Genomic DNA, 21,654 nt, shown 5'->3' with positions numbered 1-21,654 from the left:
CACTGTGTTTTCACTTCTACAGTACTTGACATAAAGAAAACCCTAGAGAAGTTCCTTTTCTTCTTATTGCATAGATAAAATCCCTTTATAACAATGGTTTTAATAAACTGAAATCCTTCCCACAATTTAATGGTTGGTACATGGAAATAGTACTTTGGTAGTCAGGTTTATTTTGTTTTATTTGTGTTAAAAACATTTAAATGATATCTACTCTCTTAACAGATTTTAAAAAAATAAATTACGAGCCCTGGCCGGGTTGGCTCCATGGATAGAGCGTCAGCCTGCGGACTGAAGGGTCTCGGGTTCAATTCCAGTCAAGGGCACATGCCCAGGTTGCAGGCTCAATCCCCAGTCGGGGGCGTGCAGGAGGCAGCCAGTCGGTGACTCCCTCTCATCATTGATGTTTCTATCTCTCTCTCCCTCTCCTTGCCTCTCTGAAATCAATAAAAATATATTTTTAAAAAATTATGATTGAGTTATGTAATCAACACTACAGTTTTTATTTATTTACTTATCCTCACCCAAGGATATTTTTCCATTGATTTTTTTTAGAGAAAGTGGAAGAGAGAGGGAAAGACAGAGAGAAATATCGATGTGAGAGAAACACATAGATTGGTTGCCTCCTGCACGCACCCTGACCAGGGCCCAGGCCAGGGAGAAGTCTGCAACTGAGGTATGTACCCTTGACTGGAATCGAACCTGGAACCCTTTGGTCTTCAGGCCAACACTTTATCCACTGAGCCAAACCGGCTAGGGCCCTTAACAGATTTCTAAGTGTACAATACACTATTGTTATCTGCACAATGTTTTACATCAGATTTCTAGAACTTAATCTTGTGTAACTGAAATTTTATGTCCATTTAAAATATTCACTCCTAGAAGCGAAGAATAGAAAGAATGATGGTTACCTGGGGCGGGGGAGAAGCAGAAATGGGGAATTGCTAATCATTCAGTCAGTCTTCTACTGCAAATAAAACTAAGCAATCACTGTACCCAAGTACATGGTTGTTTGCACTTGAGGTAGAAAAGGAAAGAAGAGTGAATTTGGCGATTTAGTTTTATCATGAAGCATCAGTTACCTTTCTATTTCCCAGGTTTCCTTCCGACACTTACACTACTGCCCCCTCAACTCAAAATAGAAAAAATAAATAAGACTACCAAGACCATTTCTTCCAAAATACCACCATACACAAATTCTCCCAAAGGTTGGGAGAAGTATGGAAAGTAAAGTTTGGTTAGTAATCTCCCTTCTACTAAATTAAGAATGGTTTATTTGCTAATTAGTTAAAAGCATAGCTGCTTCTCATGGACACAGCTAACCCTGTTACATTAATAAAAGGAAAGTCAAGAATTGGGTCCACTGAGTGCCATCAACAGAATCAGAATCAAATGTGAACAGAAGCACATCTTATAAGAATCACCATTATTCTTTCACTGAGTTAACGTAGGTCTTTCTTTTTATATCCAACAAACCATGTTGGCCACTATGTTTGTATTTTTGGTTCTACCTGATCTGAGCGGGCAGGTCTAGATGCGCTTGAGCACTCTTGGTGATGTATTCACTGGCCTTGCCCCTGAATATTCACCAGCCACATCAGTCCGACGCCCCGGCCTCCCCTCTCTGCTAGGCCTTTCCTCGCGCTTTACCTTCTTCTTCTCTAATCCCTTTCTTTTTCTTTCACCCCATCTCCTTCACAACTCCTCCATGATTTTCTCAGGGCTGGGCTTCAACATCGTCGGTGGGACAGATCAGCAGTATGTCTCCAACGACAGTGGCATCTACGTCAGCCGCATCAAAGAGAATGGGGCTGCGGCCCTGGATGGGCGGCTCCAGGAGGGTGATAAGATCCTTTCGGTGAGAACTGGCTTCGGCCTCCTTCACTGTCCCTTGTTCCCTAGACCCTACTTCCTACTCCTAACCCCTTCCTTGGGAAGATTCCCTGCCTGCCTTTCTGGATCAGAAAATATCCAATTGGTAGAGTTCAATACGAGGGACCTTGATCAGTGATCTTTTCCAGACTTATCATAGAATATAGAGTATATTAACTTGCTTGATAGACAAAGCAAAAAGTAAGTCCAGAATGTAAAGTTACTTACCCAAGTTTTAAAAACATGAAACAGGGAGAGTTGAGGAACTGGTTGGTAGAGGGAGATGCTTAAAATCCACAGTGTTGGTTGTTCTTCCATTGTACTTTGTCACTTCCTCCTTGTAGATTAAAAAATTAATATGTCTCCCTTTATACCACAAGCGGCAAAAAAGTGAAGGTAGGAATTAAGTGTTCTTTTTAGACTCAGAGTTCCTTTTCACCCATTATTATGATAAAAAATTGGAATGCTATCTGATTTGGATATCTGCCCACTGTGCTTGCTCCCGTTTCAACTCTGTTAACGTCTCTAGTAAAGACCCTTACTGCATAGTAACCATTAATTTTATTGTTTTCTAGAAGTTCCTCAAGTCAGGGACCAGATCTTTTTTTTAACCTTTTACATTCTAGCACAGTGTTAAATATGTATCTAACAAATAAAACAAGTTAGTAAATTCAGGCAAACCCAGCAAGGTTAGCTGATCAGAATATTAATAAAGTATCATGAATGGTAATTTCCCATTTTAGTCCTTCTCACTGACCATTTTGCCTCTTTTTAGTCCATTAAGCTTCTAGACCCTATTAATTAATCTGTTGAGATAGAGACAATGATAATCTACCTTTTATCTCAAAGGATATTGAGAAGTTAAGAAGCAGATTATATCCTACTGCTCCAAGAAGAAAGACATTCTGAAAACAGGACATCACCTTGAGTGGTACATAAAGGAAAACTTGAGAGTGGGTTAAAATAGAAGTTATAGCATGTAGTCAGAAACTGTGCGGTCCAATATTTTGACATAAGCAGGACTTGAAAAGTATAGGGGTTAAGAAGAAAGCCTTATTTGTAAAGCTTGGGTTAAAGGCCTATTGAAAAATTAGAATGGTTCGCAGTTTTTGAGCACTGTATGCCAAGCAATGTGCTGAGAACTTTAAACTTATTTAATATTGTAGTAACCCTGTGAGGTGGGTACAATTATTGTGCCTGTTTTGCAGCTAAGAAAGTTGAGGCTTGGTAAGGTCAAGCAGCTTGCCCAGGGTCACACAAGTAGTAAGTGGCAGAGGACTAAAATTAGGTCTGTGAATTTTGAGCCTGTACTCTCAGCCAGTATATTATACTGCCTCCTAACAGGTAAACAAGGAGCTAAGACTAGTTATCCTAAACAGAAAGTTACATGGTGAATTAATAGTAGATTTTAGGTATGGATTTATATAGAAACTGAAATTAGCCTTTTTATAAAGGGATAAAATTGGATAAGGGGGGGGAAAAAAAGGACATAAACCTCAATGTGAGAGAATTTATTAGACATAAGCTGAGATGATGAGCCTTTTTTATATGGGCCATTGCCTCAAAGAGAAAGAAATTGGAAGGCCACTCAAGTTTTTAAAAAGGGTGGGAGATAAATGTCATGAGAAAAGTAGATGTCTAAATAACTTAGCTCGCTCGACTTTAAAATTTATAGCAAAGAGGATTTCACTTTATCAAAATACAAGAACTATTACAAAAATCTATACAAGATAGTAAATATTACAAATACATATAAAACACAGTACAAAGAATGATTCACGCTTAGGTTCTGTCCAGTTGAGGAAAAGACATGTGAAACGAGAGGAATATGCGGTCAGAGATGGAGAGAGATACAAAAGACAGAGAAAGAGGTAACAGTGGAGCCTGTGTAGGTGGGAAAGGCCAGCTGTCCTCTCCATTCTGTCTAGGTTTACATTCACTGGCCAGTTTCCCTTCCCAGAGTTTGCTCCCAAATTCCTCTAGATCCCATTCCTTAAGAATTAGTGACTTTCTTGTCTCACCATCCTGTTCCCTCTATATCCTAAAGTGAACTAGTTATCCATTAATCCTTAAACAGTTACATCTGTGCATTAGCTCACTTTATCCCTTTGATGTACTTAAGTACTTATTTATTATTGGCTTTGGAGTCTCCATAAAACGATGCTAAATTATTTATTAGTCTGTATTCCCATTTATTCTGTATGGGCTTTTCTGTTCTCCTCACATGGGTCCATGTTGTAAAATATGCCCCAACTCTTTCTTGTAACTTTTGCCAGATAATAAAACGAAGAATATGCCCTTTCCTGAGCACATATCCATTTTAGATAACTACTAGCAGTATCATTAAGTGATCTAGATTTCTCGTATTATTGACTATTAATTTAATCTTTGCATTTCTCCCTAAATACCCATGTTTTGTCTTACTTTCGAGTTCCTAAATTAAATAACTGCATAATTCATTTTGCAGTTTCCCTTTTTCATTAAAAGGGAAATTTATTTTTTTGTGTGATCACTGTGGATGATTTAAACTGAAAAGAAAGAAAAGCTTTAATGGATGTAAATGATATTTAAGATTGAAGGCCCTGTTACATCCGATAACCATGAAACAAAAGCAGGTATTTTCAATAGAAGAACAGACCTGAAGCTGAGCTGAGGACTGGAGGTTCATCACCCAAAGTTCACTTTTTTTGTGTGTGATGGTAAAGATGGTTTAATATCTGTACAGGTTACCAGAGGATCTGGGGAAATTTTATTTTTGTGAGGGGAGGGAGGGAAAGAAATCTGTTTAGGTTTCTCATTTCTCCCATGTGGCTGCCTAAATGAAGGGAGGTGGGTAGTCAAGAATAGTCAATCCTCAGTGAACTCTGCATTTTTATAAAGCTCAGGGTGACATAGCTGGTTATTATAATGCACAGATGAATGTTTCATTTTGACCAAATCTCTTAGATAACAAAAATGGCACAGATTGGGCCATTAGTCAGCTGCATTTCATATTCTCTTCAAGTACACTTACTAATTTGGTGAATGAAAGAGTTGAGTAGTCATTAACATTTATCAACTATTGTACTTGGCCTGCAGAGCACTGTGCCAGGTGCTATGGAAAATTAAAAGAAAAAATGAAAGTCTTGTTTCTGCCCTTATCTAGAAATCAATAGGAAAGACCCAGCAGAAATCCTCATCCAATCAGCTGCAGAGACATTGAAATATACAGAATCCTTTAGACAAAGTACCTCTCCAGAAGGTACTTTGTCTTCCCATTTCTGTGTCCCCAGCTCGTAGGTCTATAGCTGGCACAGAGCAAGCATCTAGTAAGTTAGTTGCTCTGTGAATGAATTATAGCATGATTGACATTTTTGGTTGGTCCTGATTAATTGGAACTGGATAATTTCCCCCCCTTCAACTTTGATTAAAAAAAGACATCCCCTCTCCCCAGTTGCAGTTCATTTCAGGATCTTGGTTAAACATTTAAATATCCAGAGTATAATCTGAGGCCAGTGCTTATTAAATTGAGCCCATTTTTTTCTACATCTTCTACATACACATTTATATTATCCTATAGAGTTCCTGTAGCTACCATCCTGAGATAATGTTAGATTATCCTGAGGCAATTCGAAATTATTACTCATCAAAGAAAACTAATTTTAACTCATTTTATTCATTTCCTAAGTTTCCAGGAAATAGGAAATTCATTTTTAAAGACTGCTAACAACCATAGTTAAAGCAAAAATTTTTATGTTATCCCATCAGAACACCTAGAACACCACTATCCCAATTCTCTGAACATTTAGTAAAATGTTCTAGCATATTATAAATCTGCCATATCTCAGGTTCAATAAAACTTACTATGCCATGAATTCTGGAAGCTGAAGTAGCAAGTTTAGCAGTATTCTAAGATTTCTCATTTGAATAGCTCTTGGTACTAGAAGTGAGGTCCAAGACTATCTGGCCATCACATGGAAACCTGCTAGAAATGCAGAGCCTCAGGAACCTTCCCTGACCAGCATTATAACGAGATCCCTGGGTGAGAGTGAATAAAGTAGGAGAAGCACTGCTCTAGGCAAATGTCTTTCAAACCTTTTCAGTTATCAACTGTAATAGGAAACATACGTGTGTATGTGCGCATAAACACACACATACACAGTTGAAGCAAAGTTTAACAAAATAATTCTGTATGGGATGATTTCTGATATATTGTGTTTTCTTCTAATTTTACTTTCAAATATTCAATACTGGTCTTGACCTACTGGATTGCCTTCACTATCATCTGTAATAGGTCAACAGACCCATATTTTTTAAAACAATCACTACTCCAGTAAATGGAAAACCACTGATGAAATCTGTGGATGCATAGAGTATATATTAAAATACATATCTAGAGTCAGTAGACTGGGTATGGAAACCAGTTAGAAGACAATTTCAGACAGTTTAGGTTAGAGCTAACTTAAACTTTAGGATCAACTGGAGGGCTTGGTTAAAGCATAGAATATAGGATAGGGCCTAATAATTTCAACGTTAAGCAAGTTCCCAGAGTAATGCTAATGCTGCTGATTCTGGGACCACACTGAGATCCTCTGGTCTATATGAGTAAAGATGATGATTTTTTTTAAAAAAGGATGTCACATATATTTAGGGGTAAAGCTTACAGAACTCAGTGGTTAATCAGTAATGAGCTGGAATCTGTAAAAACGCTTAGAGGACCTAAATATTAGAAATCAGATTTGTCTTTGGAGTAGAGATGACATTGTCAAGAGAGAAAGAATTATAATTTGTTTTATAGGGCTGGTTTACCTTGGGCAAAGGATGAAAAATGGTTCTTTAAAAAAGAAATTCCCACCCTAACTGGCTTGGCTCAGAGCGTCGGCCTGCGGACTGAAGAGTCCCAGGTTCGATTCCGGTCGAGGGCATGTGCCTTGGTTGCAAGCACATCCCCAGTAGGGGGTGTACAGGAGGCAACTGATCGATGTTTCTCTCTCATCGATGTTTCTAACTCTCTATCCCTCTCCCTTCCTCTCTATAAAAAATTAATAAGATATATTAAAAAAAAAAAGAAATTCCCTTTGCATTTCTAAAAGGCCTCTTGTTTGGAGTTTCATTTGCTTATTTTTTTAAGCAGTTATAGAGTAAAAGTCCTTTTATATTAGAATACCTTTAGGCTTAAATAGGAGGGTCAAAAGGCATAATTAGCATATTGTGCCTGTACCCTGTATAGCACCTTCTTTTGCCTGATGTCGCCAATATCTTTCTTCCCTATTAGCAGAAGGAGGCTCAGCAGAGGACCAAGATTAACATACACATTGAGTCATCGGTGGGTAAAGCTGCTAATAGAGCACAGGCTTTTCAGCTTTGTGTCATATTGAGAATATGTCCGTCAGACTTCGTGTAGTTATTTATGGCTGTTTGCAGGGAGTGCTCTGCAACCAACCCTCAGAAAATCATGTGACATTTCTTGTACTCAAGTGTTATTCAACCCACTATTTAGGTATTATAGGGGTAATAATGATAAGTTGTGATACAGGCTCTCCAAGATGTTTACAGTAGTACATAAAGGGATTATGATATAAGGCAGAATTTAGTTTGACTTTATGATGGTTACATATTAGAGAGATTCAAAGTAGCAAATCAGTCACATCTAGAAAGGCCTTGTCAGTGACGTAGCAGTTAACTAAATTGCTTTTTAAATTTTAACGCTACTTCAATATATAAACACCTTATATTTTTATACAACTCTAAATTTTTTCAGTGTGTTACCTACAGGGTCTCTTCCCAAAAATGTATATACACTTTAACAGCTGATAGCTCAATTTTGAAAGTGAAATGTATTTTAATAAACACTGCCTTTATAATTATTCAAAGTGTGTGCATACATTTTTGGCGGACAACCTATATTAGATACAAATGAAACTGCAAAATCAAAAAAATTCAATTTACAGCATTAATGTGATGAATGGAGATTTGTTGCTGAAATAAAATTCTTGCTTACAGTGTAAATTTCTATAGTGTTTTAAGTGAGGGTTTCGGGGCCAGGCAGCTTGAGTTTGAATCCTGGCTTTGCTGCTCCCGTTACACATGCCATGTACAAGTTGCATAGCCTCTCTAGTTTTATCAGTAACATGGGGGTTCCTCACCTATGGGGCTGTTGTGAAGCTGAGTCAGTTTGTACATGTGAAATGACTGGACAGCTCCAGAGATGATAAATATGCTGTGGGTCCTGGCAATTATTACTGACTAGCATGGCAAAGATTATTTTGAACTCACTGTTTGTTTTTTATCCTCATCTGAAGATATGTTTTTATTGATTTTTTTTAGAGAGAGAGAGAAACATCGCTGTTGGAGAGAAACATCCATCGATTGCCTCCCATATGCGCCTCAACTGGGTATTGAATCCGCAACCGAGGTATGTGCCCTGACCAGGAATTGAACCTGCGAGCTTTTGGTGTTGAAGGCAACGTTCCAACCAACTGAGCCACCCAGCCAGGGATGAACTCTGTGTTCTTGCCATTGAATGTCATATAGTTCTCTCATTTGCAGTCATATTACTATGAAATTGGGCTCTGATACTGAACTATGACATCTGGCATTTGTTAACATGACTATATCATTAACTTATTTGTCTCTGAGAGGAAATAAATACCTGTTTCTTTAAATGAGAAATACAGTTATCACAGGCTAAATTAGTTAAGTGAGTATTCTCACTACAATCAACAGTCTTTCCCCAGGAATTAACTAAAAAAAAATTAAGTCATTGAGACTCTGGAAGTTCTTCCCTGTGGCATATGTAAAAAAAAGATATGATCAGAATATGGTTTAGTAGCATGAAATCAAAGTCCATCAATTAGAAAACCTTATATTCATTTCTACACGATGGGTACCAGGACTGGTCCTATTTAAGATCAATCTTAGAAGATACGTAGGATTTTTTAAGAGGAAGGGTATTTAGATAGTAGATACAGCTTAAGCGCAGGTGTGAAAGTAAGAACATATGCTTTTCTGTCTCAGAGTAATGAGTTACGTGATTTAGCTAGCGCCTAGGATACGTGATAGGGAGTAATGCGAGGTTAAATTGGGAAAGTAGGTTCCAAAGGTAGGACTTTGCATATCAGAATGAGAAATCAGGCATGCACGCTTTCCTCCCCTGCTTCAACTTCTGTTTTTGTTTTGGAGCCACGAAGTGGTATAAACAGAATTATACTTTAGAAAGATTGGTCTGGGGACATAGTGTTTGAATAGGGTAGTACGGGGGAGGACCTAGAGGACAATAAATCAGAGAGAAGGTGATTACAGTAGTTCAACTAAAAGTATCCACAGTCTAAAGAGAGAGGTACCAGACAGAAAATAATAGCATATGCGGAATGTCATTATGTTAAACTACAGGATTTGCCAATATATTGTATGTGAAGATTGACAGAGTGGAGAGAGTTTAAAACTATTATCAAAAATTTAGTCTGAAAGGGTGGCAGTGGCAATAAAACAAAGTTGGGATAGTCTGGTTTTATGGGAAATAATAAAGAGGCTTTGGAAACGTTGAGTGGGGTCTGACAGAATATCCAAGTGCAGGTACCCAGCAGGAAATAGGTAAATCCAGAAGTAGAAGTAGGGATACAATTTTTTTAAATATATTTTTTTATTGATTTCAGAGAGGAAGGGAGAGGGAGAGAGAGAAACATCAATGATGAGAGAGAATCATTGCTTGGCTGCCTCCTGCACGCCCCCTGCTGGGGATCAAGCCCGCAACCTGGGCATGTGCCCTTGACTGGAATTGAACCTGGTACCCTTCAGTCTGCAGGCTGACGCTCTATCCACTGAGCCAAACCAGCCAGGGCAGGATACAAATTTTGGAGTTGTCTTGTAGATTACTGTTGAAATTGTGAATAATCACGTGGAAGAAAAAAATAAGAGGAAAAAGACAACTGACATTGAGGAATATTTGCCTTTAGAAGGAAAGAAGGAGAAAGGAATTAGGAAAGGAATAGTTTAAGAACTAAGACAGGAGAGAACTGCAAAACAGGAGGCGGTCTCAAGGTTGAAAAGGGGCTGTAAGATTTGGTGATTGGAATTCACTGCCCTGTGTTGAAGTCCAAGGCTTATGGCACTTGGTGACTAATATGTAATAGAGCTAGAAACTATTAATTCGGGAAGGCCAAACTGTTGGTAGATGAATTCACCAAGGATATTGGCAGGAGATAGAGTGGAAGGACTATTCTGAACCTCTGGAGAAGGAACACTGTGACAAGGAAGGTGAGAGGTTTGAATAAGTCAATGACCTGAGCTTCAGCTGAGCAGAGAATAGTTGGTGAGTCAGAGCAGAGGAATAGTGCAGAAGGAGCAGTAAAATGCAGGGTACTTCAGTCTTCCTTCTGGTATTTAAACACACTAGCCCTGGCTTCCGCACTTACTATGCCTTTGGGTACATTCCCTAACCTTGCTAGGCTTCACTCTCTTCATCTGTGAAAAACAAGATAAAAATAGTGTCTACCTCATAGGATTACTGTGAGAATTAAATTAGATAATTCATAATGTAAAGCATATAGCACAGAGCCTATCAAGTAAATGTATTAGGTATTTTTGCTGCTGTTGCTGTTGATGACACTAGCATGTACAAAAGATATGTAGCTCTTGCATAAGGTAGGCTGTGCTGTGTCACTGAGTGCAGCATGGATAGATATCACTGTGGCCAGAGTCACTCCTGACACTGAAAGTAGTAATACCAGTAGCACTTCACATCTCTCACCCCTAAGTGGTAGGACTGACCTACCATGAAATATTCTTTAGGAGTTTGGATCATCACAGAAACTTGAGGAGGATAGGAGTATCAATGGAATTAAGGGCAATTGTTCACAGTAGAACAAGACCAATAGAATGGGCCAGGAGATTTTGTACCACATCAAAATAAATTGTGGGAGAGTTTCATGTAATTATATTTCTAGAGATGAAGCTGGCAATGCCAGGGATTAGAAATAAACCTGGAAGACCATGCTAGCTGAAGGAGGTCAGACTGATGCTCATGGAAGACATACAAATACAGTAAAGAATTCCAGGTGTCCAAATGAGATAGGCCATAGGAGCTAAGGAGAAAGAGACTGCCTTTTTAAAAAAATATTTATTTTTTAACATTTTTTATTTATTGATTTCAGAGAAGAAGGGAGAGAGAGAGAGAGAGAGAGAGAGAGAGAGAGAGAAAGAGAGAGAGAGAGAGAGAGGGAAACATCAATGATGAGAGAGAATTATTGATTGGCTGCCTCCTGCATGCCCCCTGCTGGGGATTGAGCCCACAACCTGGATGTATGGCCTGACCAGGAATTGAATCGTGATCGCCTGGTTCACAGGTTGACGCTCAACCACTGAGCCATAATGGCCAGGCCGAGACTGCCGTTTTTTGTTCTTTTTAATTTAAACTTAAGTGCTCTTCAAATGGTCCATGGAACTCAGTTTTAGGAAAACGTAGCTTTGAAAATGAAAAGTGTTACACTGAGTTCTAAGTGACATTATTCATTCTCCTAAACCTTGGAATTTGCTCTGTAGGAGTTGTTTTTTAAATGTTTGATCACATGAAAATAAATCTTTGACTTCAGAGAGTTTACATTCTAACTTTTACTACCTTTTCTTGCTGTTTTCGACAGGTAAATGGTCAAGACCTAAAGAACCTGCTGCACCAGGATGCTGTAAACCTCTTTCGTAATGCAGGCTACGCTGTATCCCTAAGAGTACAGCACAGGGTAGGTGTGTCCTTTGCAGCCAGCACCTGGCCCCAGGCTTTTGTGCCATTGTGAATGAGCCCTGTGGTGTAATCTTCAATGGTGTGTTTGGATTTTTTTCCTTTCACTCCCACTCTTTTGAAGAGCTTGTCTAGCAGGTATCTTCTGGAACTTTGCTTATCATCAAAGGACATTTGTAACAGTATTTTTGCAACCCACGTCCTAGTTTTAAAGATAAAGCTTGACAACCAAATTGAAATAAATGGGGTGAATGGGGGGGGGGGGTATACAACCACAGTCAATTTTTTAGTGGGGAAGGAAAACATGTGTCTGCCATTGGACATTCTTGTTTATAAAACTCTTAAGTACAAAGATGGTAGGCTTTCTGATACCTACCCACTGTGTGCTTTTCCCTGTCACCTCCATGAACACTTTGCTTATCAACTTGGTGACTCTCCTGACCAAAGCTCTGGTGGTCAAAGCTGAGCCCCAGGAAAACGGAAATGGAATTCAGAATTCAGTCAAGACAGCACCTATCCCTGTATCCACTTCTTAGTTCCTAGTGTCTTATAATGTGAATGATGGGAAGAGAAGCCTGTAGACATAATTCCTCCCATAGCAACGATTTTGGGGGCATATGCAACACAGGTTCAATGTGTCTTTAAAGTTATTCTCTCTTAAATTGATGCTTGGATATGATTTCTTTTCACTTCGTTACCTCTGATTCTGTTTGCCTCCATTCCGTACAGGTTCCACCTTTATCTGTGTCCAGTGTTACAAAATAGGGGAGGAAGGACGACACAACCTCATCTTAGGAGGGAGTGGGGTGCCTTTTGAGTTGAAAATAATGGAATTACACCTTGTGCAATTTATGCTTAGATAACAGATAATTTAAATAACATTGCTCAGCTCTGCTCTTACTGCACTCTAATGACTGATAATCTTTCTAAGGAAACATTCTAGGAAGATGGACATCCCCCCTGTCCCACCCAATAATTTTCAGGTTTCCTATAGGATCAGTAGACTTCATCTCATATCTTCACTTCCTGAGATGAGACACATAGAGCTTGGTGGAGGCCGTACAAAAGCAGAAAGAGGTTATCTGGCTTATTTCCGGGGGTCCCTGTAGGTCAGTAGTACAGAAAAGGCAAATGTCTCCCCATCAGCCTTCTTTTGTTTCCAAAGAGTCGGTGATACTGACATATACTCTCTGCTAGATAGTGCTTAGACTTGCAGCTTTGACAGACCCAGGTCATGTGTCAGCCCCGACCTTTCAGTTGTGGGAAACACACTGGTCACCAGAGTTAACATTTTTCTTTCTCTTCCAGTTACAGGTGCAAAATGGGCCCCTAGGACATCGAGGTGAAGGGGAGCCGAGCGGCATTCCCATGCCTGTGGTGCTGGTGCCACTGTTTGCCCTCACCATGGTGGCAGCCTGGGCCTTCATGCGATACCGGCAACAACTTTGAACAGCTCGCTTCCTTCCAGTGCTCCTGATGAAGAGAACATTTCTTCCTTTCTCTCCTCCTCCTCCCCTGCCATTCTCCCGTCTCTTGCCCTCTCTCTGCATAGCTCACACATGATTTAAAGAGACTGCTTCCCAACCAGAACCTGGCTCTTCAAAATCTTCAAGTCCTCGTATTCTGATGGGAGAGTAGAGGCATTGTTTGAAGGAAAGCTGAAGAAAGACTTGCTTAGGACAAATGAGGAGTCATATGTTTTACTAGGACCGCCAATAGAATCAGCTACAACCAAAGAGGGAAAAGTCCAGTCTTCCCGTCACCATGGTGATACCTGTTTTCTTAGCTGGCTTGCCTCAAAGGCCAGCTGTGCGATATAAGAGGAAGAGAGGATTTTTCTTTCTAATGATCTTCCTTGGGAAATTTTTTGGCCTTTATTTACTTTCTAATGACATACTTGGGTGCCTATATCAAACAAAATACAATGAGGAGACCATTTTTACTTTTTAAAAGATATATATATATATTTAGATATATATAGATATATATATATTTATACATGTATACACATATGTGCATAAATGATAGTATAATAGTGAAGCCTTATGGAGAGTTAAAGAGGTAGAAACCTGCTCTGGTTTCTAGATTTCTGGTGGAAGGGGTGATCTTAATTGAGGGGGTAAGAGAGTGAGCCTGACAGGATGCCCAGTTTGAGTCATAAGAAAAAGGAAGGAAAACTGAAGCAACTAGTTTAAAATCTTAGAATTCTTATTTCTCATAACACTTAAGGTGAAGTTGAGGCAAAATGCCATAATCCAGCTTAGCGCAAGTCAATCTGTCGGAAAACCTTTGCGGTTTAGAGAGAAATCTTACAATCTCCGGCCTACCTAGTGACTTTTTGGATACCTCACAGCCTGTGAAAGGGTCGGCTGGAGTGATTGTGGTCAGAGCTGTAGTGACGGGGACAAAACGGCCCAGTGAAAACCCCACAAAGGAAAAAGATGGTGCCTCCAAGGTGGTGCCTGAATCCCCAGACTGCCAACACGCCCCCCAGGGCTAATAACAGGCAAACTCTGAGCGAGGGAACTGCTCTTGGCCGGGTGGGCATGAAACCAGTTTTGCTTCTGACTCAGTTCCGTTTAGAGAGTTTGGATTGCTAGTTTGTAATTATTATTTCTTTTTTTTTGAAAAAAAAATAACAAAAAAAACACACGAAACACTGGTTATGGTTTTAATGAATGAACCAGTTTGCAGGGAAGGGGAAGAAATGAGTTGTTTGTTTTAGGGCGGAGGGAACTTTCATAGGGAAACCTTGAGAGCAAGATGCAGGTGAATGGATGCTGGGGAATACTGAGGTTGATAATGAGGTGGAACCGTCCTGTGGAAGTGGAATTGAAGGGTGGCTTTAAAGCATTAAGGAGACCTGAACCAAGACTAATTTTCTAGCTTTAAGAAAAACATTTCCATCTTTCAAACATATCAGCTAGACTGTAGGCCTTATACATACAATCTTGACAAACAGAATGTGAGGTCTTCCCCTTGGGCAATCAGTTGTGTCTATTTTTGGGCATAGACGATCTAACAAGTATTTTACAAATGTTGATTGGACAGCAGCTTTGTTAAGACACATTTACAAAGAAAGAAAATACATATTGCCTCCATCCTAAAGGTTTTTTTTGTTCCAGTTGGGAACCAAACCTATATACATAAAAAGGGAATTTGCATAGTCAGGGCAATGTAAGTTTGGTGTCAAATGTACAGTGCATACAGCAAAAGGGAACAGAACTGAGCTACCATCACTGAGAACGTTCCTGGAGGAAGGGGACAAGCTAAGGACCCTTGAGGAGCTCACAGTCTAGTTATCAGGTTAAGTAACAGTTGAACACAATAATAAAAGAAATGGTACTCGGCACAACACAATGCAGCCATCACACTTTTTTAAGGTATTCAGAAAAAGAAAGCCATTGCATAATGACATGAGGCCAGAGTGGAAAGGGAAGGCTTTTAAAAATCCCAGTAAGACCTTGCCTCTGGGTCAACTGTTCCTGTAGGGAGAAACTTGCTTTAAACAATCCTGATGTGACTTACGCCTTTAAACCTTAACTGGTCACCTAGACGCTTGGCATTTGTACATTCCTCAGAGAAACACTGACAGTATTCCAGTTCTCACCCCAACTGCCCACTGTGGGGGCTCAGCCTCGGGGTCTTCCTTGTACCTGGAGTGTGTGTAGCCGTTTCACTTCTGTAGGGGCCTGCTGGCCTCCCAGGGTTCACCTCAGGGTGTGCACATTAACTCGTGGGAGGACCTGAGACACACATACCAAACGAAGCAAAGGGGCAAGCAGGAAGGAAAGCTCTTTTTTTTTATTTGTTGGTATATATAAATAAAGAGAACACCTATCCCACTGCTGGTAGAAGTTTAGCTTTGGTTGATAATAGGGATTCTGATGCATTTTAATAATTTTGGCTTTCCCTGGATTGAAATAGCATTTAAAGATCAATATATTGACATTTTAGGCAGGTGTGCTATACTTTTATTTCATTCTCACAGTGGTTCTCAACCTTCTGGCCCTTTAAATACAGTCCTCATGTGACCCAACCATAAAATTATTTTCGTTGCTACTTCATAACTGTAATGTTGCTACTGTTATGAATCGTAATGTAAATATCTGATATGCAGGATGGTCTTAGGTGACCCCTGTGAAAGGGTCATTTGACCGCCAAAGGGGTCGCGACCCACAGGTTGAGAACCACTGCTTTGCATTATCATAGATAAGATGTCAGAATCCATTGTAGATCTTTTAAAAAAATCCATGCTCTTTATGAATTGAATTGAATATTCCTGCCACCTTATAGATTGTATCATTCCTACCTGAACTACTGTTTTCAAAGTTTTAAAAAAGTATTAAGACCATGTTCTTAGAACACTTCTCTATATCATCCTATCTTATACATATAATCCTAAAAAAACATTGTTTGCTTCAATTGTCTATTTCCTTTTCCTGCCAAGTTTTAATCTGTGCTATTAATTAATCACACCTTCTAGTCATGCGTAATGAAAAGGGAGATTAATATTTGTTACTGCATTTGTGCCAGGTACTGTACTAAACCCTGATAGGTAACACTAATTGTTCATGCCTCACAACTCTGGGATCTAAGTATTATTATAAAGACACTAAAGAAAAGAGAGTAAAATTACTTTCCTAAGATTGCATAGATGGTAATAACAGAATCAAGATTTAAACTCATGTCTTCAGGTGCCATGATCAGTGATATTTCCTCACTGGCAGTGGCTCTCAAACTGAGGTCTGGTTAAAAGCATCACCATCACCCAAGAACTTGCTAGAAAAGCAAATTTTTGGGCTTAACCCAGACCTATTGACTCAGAAACAGTAGGGCACCCAGCAATCTGTAATAATACCTCCAGGTGATGGATTTAGCTGAAGTTTAAGAATCACTTCTGAATGCCAATAATTGTACCCATTTTCTCAGGTTAGAATTACCTGGAGAGCTTATAAGAATTCTGATGCCCGGGTTGTATCTAGGCCAATTCAATAGAATCTCTGGGTGTGGAAGCCAGGCACCATAAAATAAAGTTTACCAGGTGATTCTAGTTGCAGTGTCAATAAAAAAAACAAAAACAAAAAATAACAACAAAAAAATCCACGAAACAAAAAACTCTATGGCATTTAAACCTAGACACCATTTAAGTTACATACAGACATGGCTCCAGCCAAAAATGAGAATTTCACTTGGGCCTTTTTATTTTCTTAAAATAGAAGCTTATATTGCAACTTTCCCTCTACTTTTATTTAAAAAATATGTTTTTATTGATTTTTAGAGAAAGAGAGAGAGAGAAATATCAGCGATGAGAATCATTGTGACTGCCTCTCCTAGGGATCGAGGCCACAACCCGTGCATGTGCCCCGACTAGAAATGAAACTGGTGACCTCTTCATTCCTGAGTCAACGCTCAACTGCTGAGCCACGCTGGCGGGGCCATTTGGGCCTTTTTAGAGCCCAGCTCTCCGTGAGCTTCTGCCCAAAGTATAGATGTGGAATAAGAAGTGCAACATGCTTTGGCTTCTGATTTGCTAATGACTGATCAACCTCCAGCAAAATGTGGTGTTTCAGGTTGTGCATCTGTTAAATCAGAACCAGACTGTAGAACACTGGAGCAGAAGGAACCAGAAAGATTCTAGGATGTATTTGACTCAGAGATGAGAACCTCAAGGCTCAGGGAGGTGAGCTAACTTAACCCAGATCATACACTTGCTTTGTTGCCTAAGTGATCTTTCTGTCTCATCTTTGTCTTGAATGTATCCACTACATGAACATGTACAAAACTCCTTCGTTTTTTTTAAGAAAATCCCAATCCACTTCCATCTTCTCTCTGGGTCTTAAATAAAAACCAAAGGAACTGACTGACTACACAAGTGTGTTGCAAGCTTCATGCATAATTGGGAGATGCCACAGAATAAGCTGAGAAAGACCTAACATCAAATTCAATTAAATGAGCTCTTCTGAGACTAATTCCAATAGGCTAGAGAAGTGTGTTTTTTTGACATTGGACATCGTTTTTATTGTGTAAACAGCAAGTTAAGATATAATTTCATGTGGAGCCAATAAAGATCTTATTCTAGTCAAATCTAATCAAACTTATCTTTGTACAGATGAGGATTTTCTTTTCCTTCAGCAAATGAGTGCATGCTGGGTGCTGAAGATACAAGCTAAAATTTCATTATTGGAAAGTGGTGGAGTATTTATTGGTGATGTTGATGTTAAATTATTTTTATATTATCACTGAGAAGCAGAGAATATATTGAATTATGATACTCTTTACCTCTCAGCTATAAGTTGAAAGGTGATTATGATCTTGGGTAAGCCCCTTTTGCTGTTTCTCTTTTATCTGCAAATCTGAGAGACCAGTATTTACATTTAAAAGGGTAATTGTGATCAAAAGGGAGCCAGTATTTTAAGGAATTCTGTTCTGATTGGAACCAGGTTCTTAACTGCCATAAACTCTTGCCTGATGTTGATATTTATATTTGGGCTGCAAAGCACCTAAGCTCTTACCTGATGCACTTGATGATAATAACATATAAGAATGCATTGCTGTGTCTAAGGAATCAAGTTATACCAAACATCAGGTCTTGTTTCTCTAAATGTTGTCCTTACTGTTCATGTTCTTTTTGCTGAGTGAAAAGGGAGAGGACTGGATAATGTTTTCAGATGCAAATTGATCATTAACAGAGTCATGTACAAAAGAACTCTGTAGTTACTGTAATTATTAAATGTATTGACCAATCAGGAAAATTGAATAATCCTTAGTTTGCAGATTGGCAAATGGAATCACAATTCCATTTTAATTCTGTATCTGCAATGCTGATTTGAATATGAAATTCTTATTACTGGATATTTGTGCATTTTACCCCTGGGCCATATTAGTTCTTGTAAGATTATTTTCCTTATGAACCTTATTTTATTTTGCTTCCTTTCTACTTTGATCCTAGTGTCACATTGCATGCCTGGATCTAAATAGCAAGTAGATGCCCTATAGCATCTTGGGAGATACATGGGCATAAAACTACTTCTAGGAAATATAACTACAAGTTAAATATGTTAGTGAGGCCATCAAATGGATAATAATTTCCTAAGCTTTGCTATTTGATACCAGATAGAGCAAATGAGATCCTAGTGTATCTAACTGTGCCTCACTCAAGACTGGCATCTAATAAAAACTTGTTGCATTTGTCAGTGATCTTTATAATTGTTCCACCTTATTTTGGAGATTATTGAATTTTTTTTCTTTTTGCCAACTTCTTAAGAGTGCCTCTGACAAAACAATGGAAAGAGGAAAGAAAACTCTAAATGATCAATATGAGGCTTATCTTTGACTAAGGAGATAAGGAGGGGCACGCTCATGTACCACTATTAATGGCGAACAGTCACTGAGCTCCTTTCAGTATTTCAGCTACTATCCTGAGCACGTGTTCATTTAAGCCTCACAACAACTGTTGTCATTATTCCCATTTTACAGTGAGATGAGCGAGGCACTGAGAGATTAATCCACCCAGGTTATACAGCTAGAACCTGCATACATAACCATGGCTCTGTACTGTCCCTAGTCTCCATGGTGTCAGGCACTACCCTGGGGTGCTCTTTTGCATAACTAAGGTAAAAAAAAAACATCTCCCCATTATGCAACATAGTATCAGTAATCCCATCTTTACAGATAAGGTAACTCACGGTTTAAAGAGGTTAACTTGCTCTTGAGACATAGCTAGTTAGTTCCAGATCTGGGAATTTACTTAAAGCCAATGAGAAGTTCACTTCTCACCATTTCAGAAAATGAAAATTTAGTTTACTGAATTTGGTTCAACCATGCTAGCTCAGTCTTCCATTGTGGATAATAGGTATTTGGCTACACTACGTACAAAATAGCAGTAGCTGTACCCTTCTGTATTTACATACAACATTTGAAGGCAGTTGCCAACCTTTAGTATCTTACTTCTGGCCCCTTCATCCCCCAAAGCCTTAAAAGATACACAGAGGCAGAAATGGGTTTGTGCCACAGGATGAAAAAGGGTTTGTCAGAACTGAATATTGACTCTGCTTATAGCTGACTTTGATGTGAACAGGAGAGGCAGTTTACACTGGTCATTAAGGCTCTGTCACAGCTTAAGCAAAGTGCAGGCCTGGAGTCCAAGTGCTAATCTGTACCTGCTGTGTGTACAGAATGGCCACCTTCTCTCTCCCTGATGGGCGAAGAACATATGTGAGTTTTCACTATATAACAAGCCACTGCAACATTCAGTCACTTAAAACAATATTTTAATAAACTTTTAAAAGATTCTATGGGCTGCCTGAGTGTTTCTCCTCCTGATACCACCTGGGGTCACATGCAGCTGCATTTATCTGACGGCAGAGCAGAGGGTAGGTAGTCCTGGATGGCCTCTCTTCCCCGTCGGGAAATTAGTGCTGGCTACTAGCTAGGTGCCTTGGTTCTCCTCCACATTGCCTTTCATCTTACAATCCACTAGATTGGGCTCCTCACAGACTGGGGCACAACATGGATGAACCTCGAAAACCAGACACAAAGGAACACCTATGATTCTATTTTTATGAAATGTCTATAGAGACAGACATTAGATTAGTAGTTGCCTAGGGTTGGGGGTGGAAAAAAGGCACAAGATTTCTTTTTCAGGCGATAAAATGTTTTCAAATTAGATTTTACTGATGGTTGCGTAATTGTGTAAATATACTAAACTTAAGATCAACCAAAGGACTTGTATGCATGCATATAAGGATAACCAATGGATGTAGACACCAGGGTGGGGGGTGAGGGCATAAATGGGTGGGGGATAAGGGGGTAGTGAGGGGGATAAGGGCACATATGTAATACCTTAATCAATAAAGAAAAAAATTAAAAAATTTATACTAAACTTAAGACAGGGATTTTATGGGATATAAATTAATAAAGCAATAGAATTTTTTATTCAATTCTCAGAGCAGAAAATCTCACGAGGGGTTTCTTCCCCCCTACCCAGTACCAAGATTGAAATACACAAGTCTCCTTACTGTGTCTTCCTGCGTGACATTTATTTTTCCCTTCCCTTAGGAAAGGTCGCCTAAGAACACACATTCTGCATGGTGTGTTCTCTTTCCCTAGTGGCATATAAGATAACAATGTCAATGGCATCTTTTAAAAATATTAGGTTGGGAGTAGGGGTTTGGCATTGTGAAGAGTCCCTCTGTAGACCTGAGAAACATCTGCATTACTTAGGGAAGTTGGGGGGGGGGGGAATCAGAGAAAAATGAAAGTAAATCTAACTCTGCCTGTAGTTATTATCATTTAATAAAAAAATATTAACTGCAAAAAAAAAAAAAGTAGAATGGGAGGCAGAGAGTGAGGGAAGAGAAAAGAAGGAATACATCCTCATGGTATGCTGACTTTGAGTTGTACGAAAACCATTGAGGCTACTGGATATGTACCAGAACTCATCCACACTGTGATAACATTTGAAGCCAAGGTAGGAGTTGAGTTTACCTCGTGAAAGAAAATAGAGCAGTGGTTCTCACACTGTCATCTTCAGACCACCTCCAGCAGCATTACCTGGAAGCCTGTTAGATAAGTCAATGTTCAGGTCCCATTTCAGATGTACTGGATTAGAAATTTTGGGGACAGGGCTGAGAAATCCATGTTTTAATAAACCCTCCAGGTGATTCTGTGCACACTGCAGTTTGAAAGTCACTGGGGCAGAACAAAAATGAAAAAAGGCTAAGGACTCCAGGTTTCAGTCTGTAAAGCTGAAGAAGAGAAAAGGAAGTCTCAACGTTGGAGAAGACCCAGGAGAGCCAAACATCCATGGAGGAGGGAATTTCAGGAAGGAGATACTAGGAGCCAATGCTATTGTCAAATGCTGCAGGAAGTTTAGTAGCAGTTGGGGCATTTGTACTACTTTACAAAGTGTGACCTCGTGCAAGCCTCTTACTCTTCCTGATTCTCCATTTGCTCACCTGTAAAATGAGTCTGCAATCATGCTCTTTTAAAGTTTATAAGGTTTTTCACCCTAGCCGGTTTGGCTCAGTGGATAGAACGTCAGCTTGAGGATTGAAGGGTCCCAGGTTCAA

General features: G+C 39.3%; 1 protein-coding gene across 1 annotated transcript in view; it reads left to right on the top strand.

The window, feature by feature from the left end:
* The window catches only part of LOC118657434 (synaptojanin 2 binding protein), a 34,899-nt gene extending 16,124 nt beyond the window's left edge, over nucleotides 1-18,775 (top strand). Inside the window, exons 2-4 of the mRNA XM_036311457.1 lie at nucleotides 1,719-1,855; nucleotides 11,487-11,582; nucleotides 12,890-18,775. Of these exons, the coding sequence (XP_036167350.1) occupies nucleotides 1,719-1,855; nucleotides 11,487-11,582; nucleotides 12,890-13,030 (374 nt within the window). The 3' untranslated portion in view covers nucleotides 13,031-18,775. The remainder of the gene's footprint in view (nucleotides 1-1,718; nucleotides 1,856-11,486; nucleotides 11,583-12,889) is intronic.
* The last annotated feature ends 2,879 nt before the right edge of the window (nucleotides 18,776-21,654 follow it).

This window comes from Myotis myotis, unplaced genomic scaffold (genome assembly GCF_014108235.1).
Source record: "Myotis myotis isolate mMyoMyo1 unplaced genomic scaffold, mMyoMyo1.p scaffold_m19_p_1, whole genome shotgun sequence".
Lineage (NCBI taxonomy): Eukaryota > Metazoa > Chordata > Mammalia > Chiroptera > Vespertilionidae > Myotis > Myotis myotis.
Note: the sequence above shows the minus strand (reverse complement) of the source record. Positions and strands in the feature narration are given on the sequence as shown.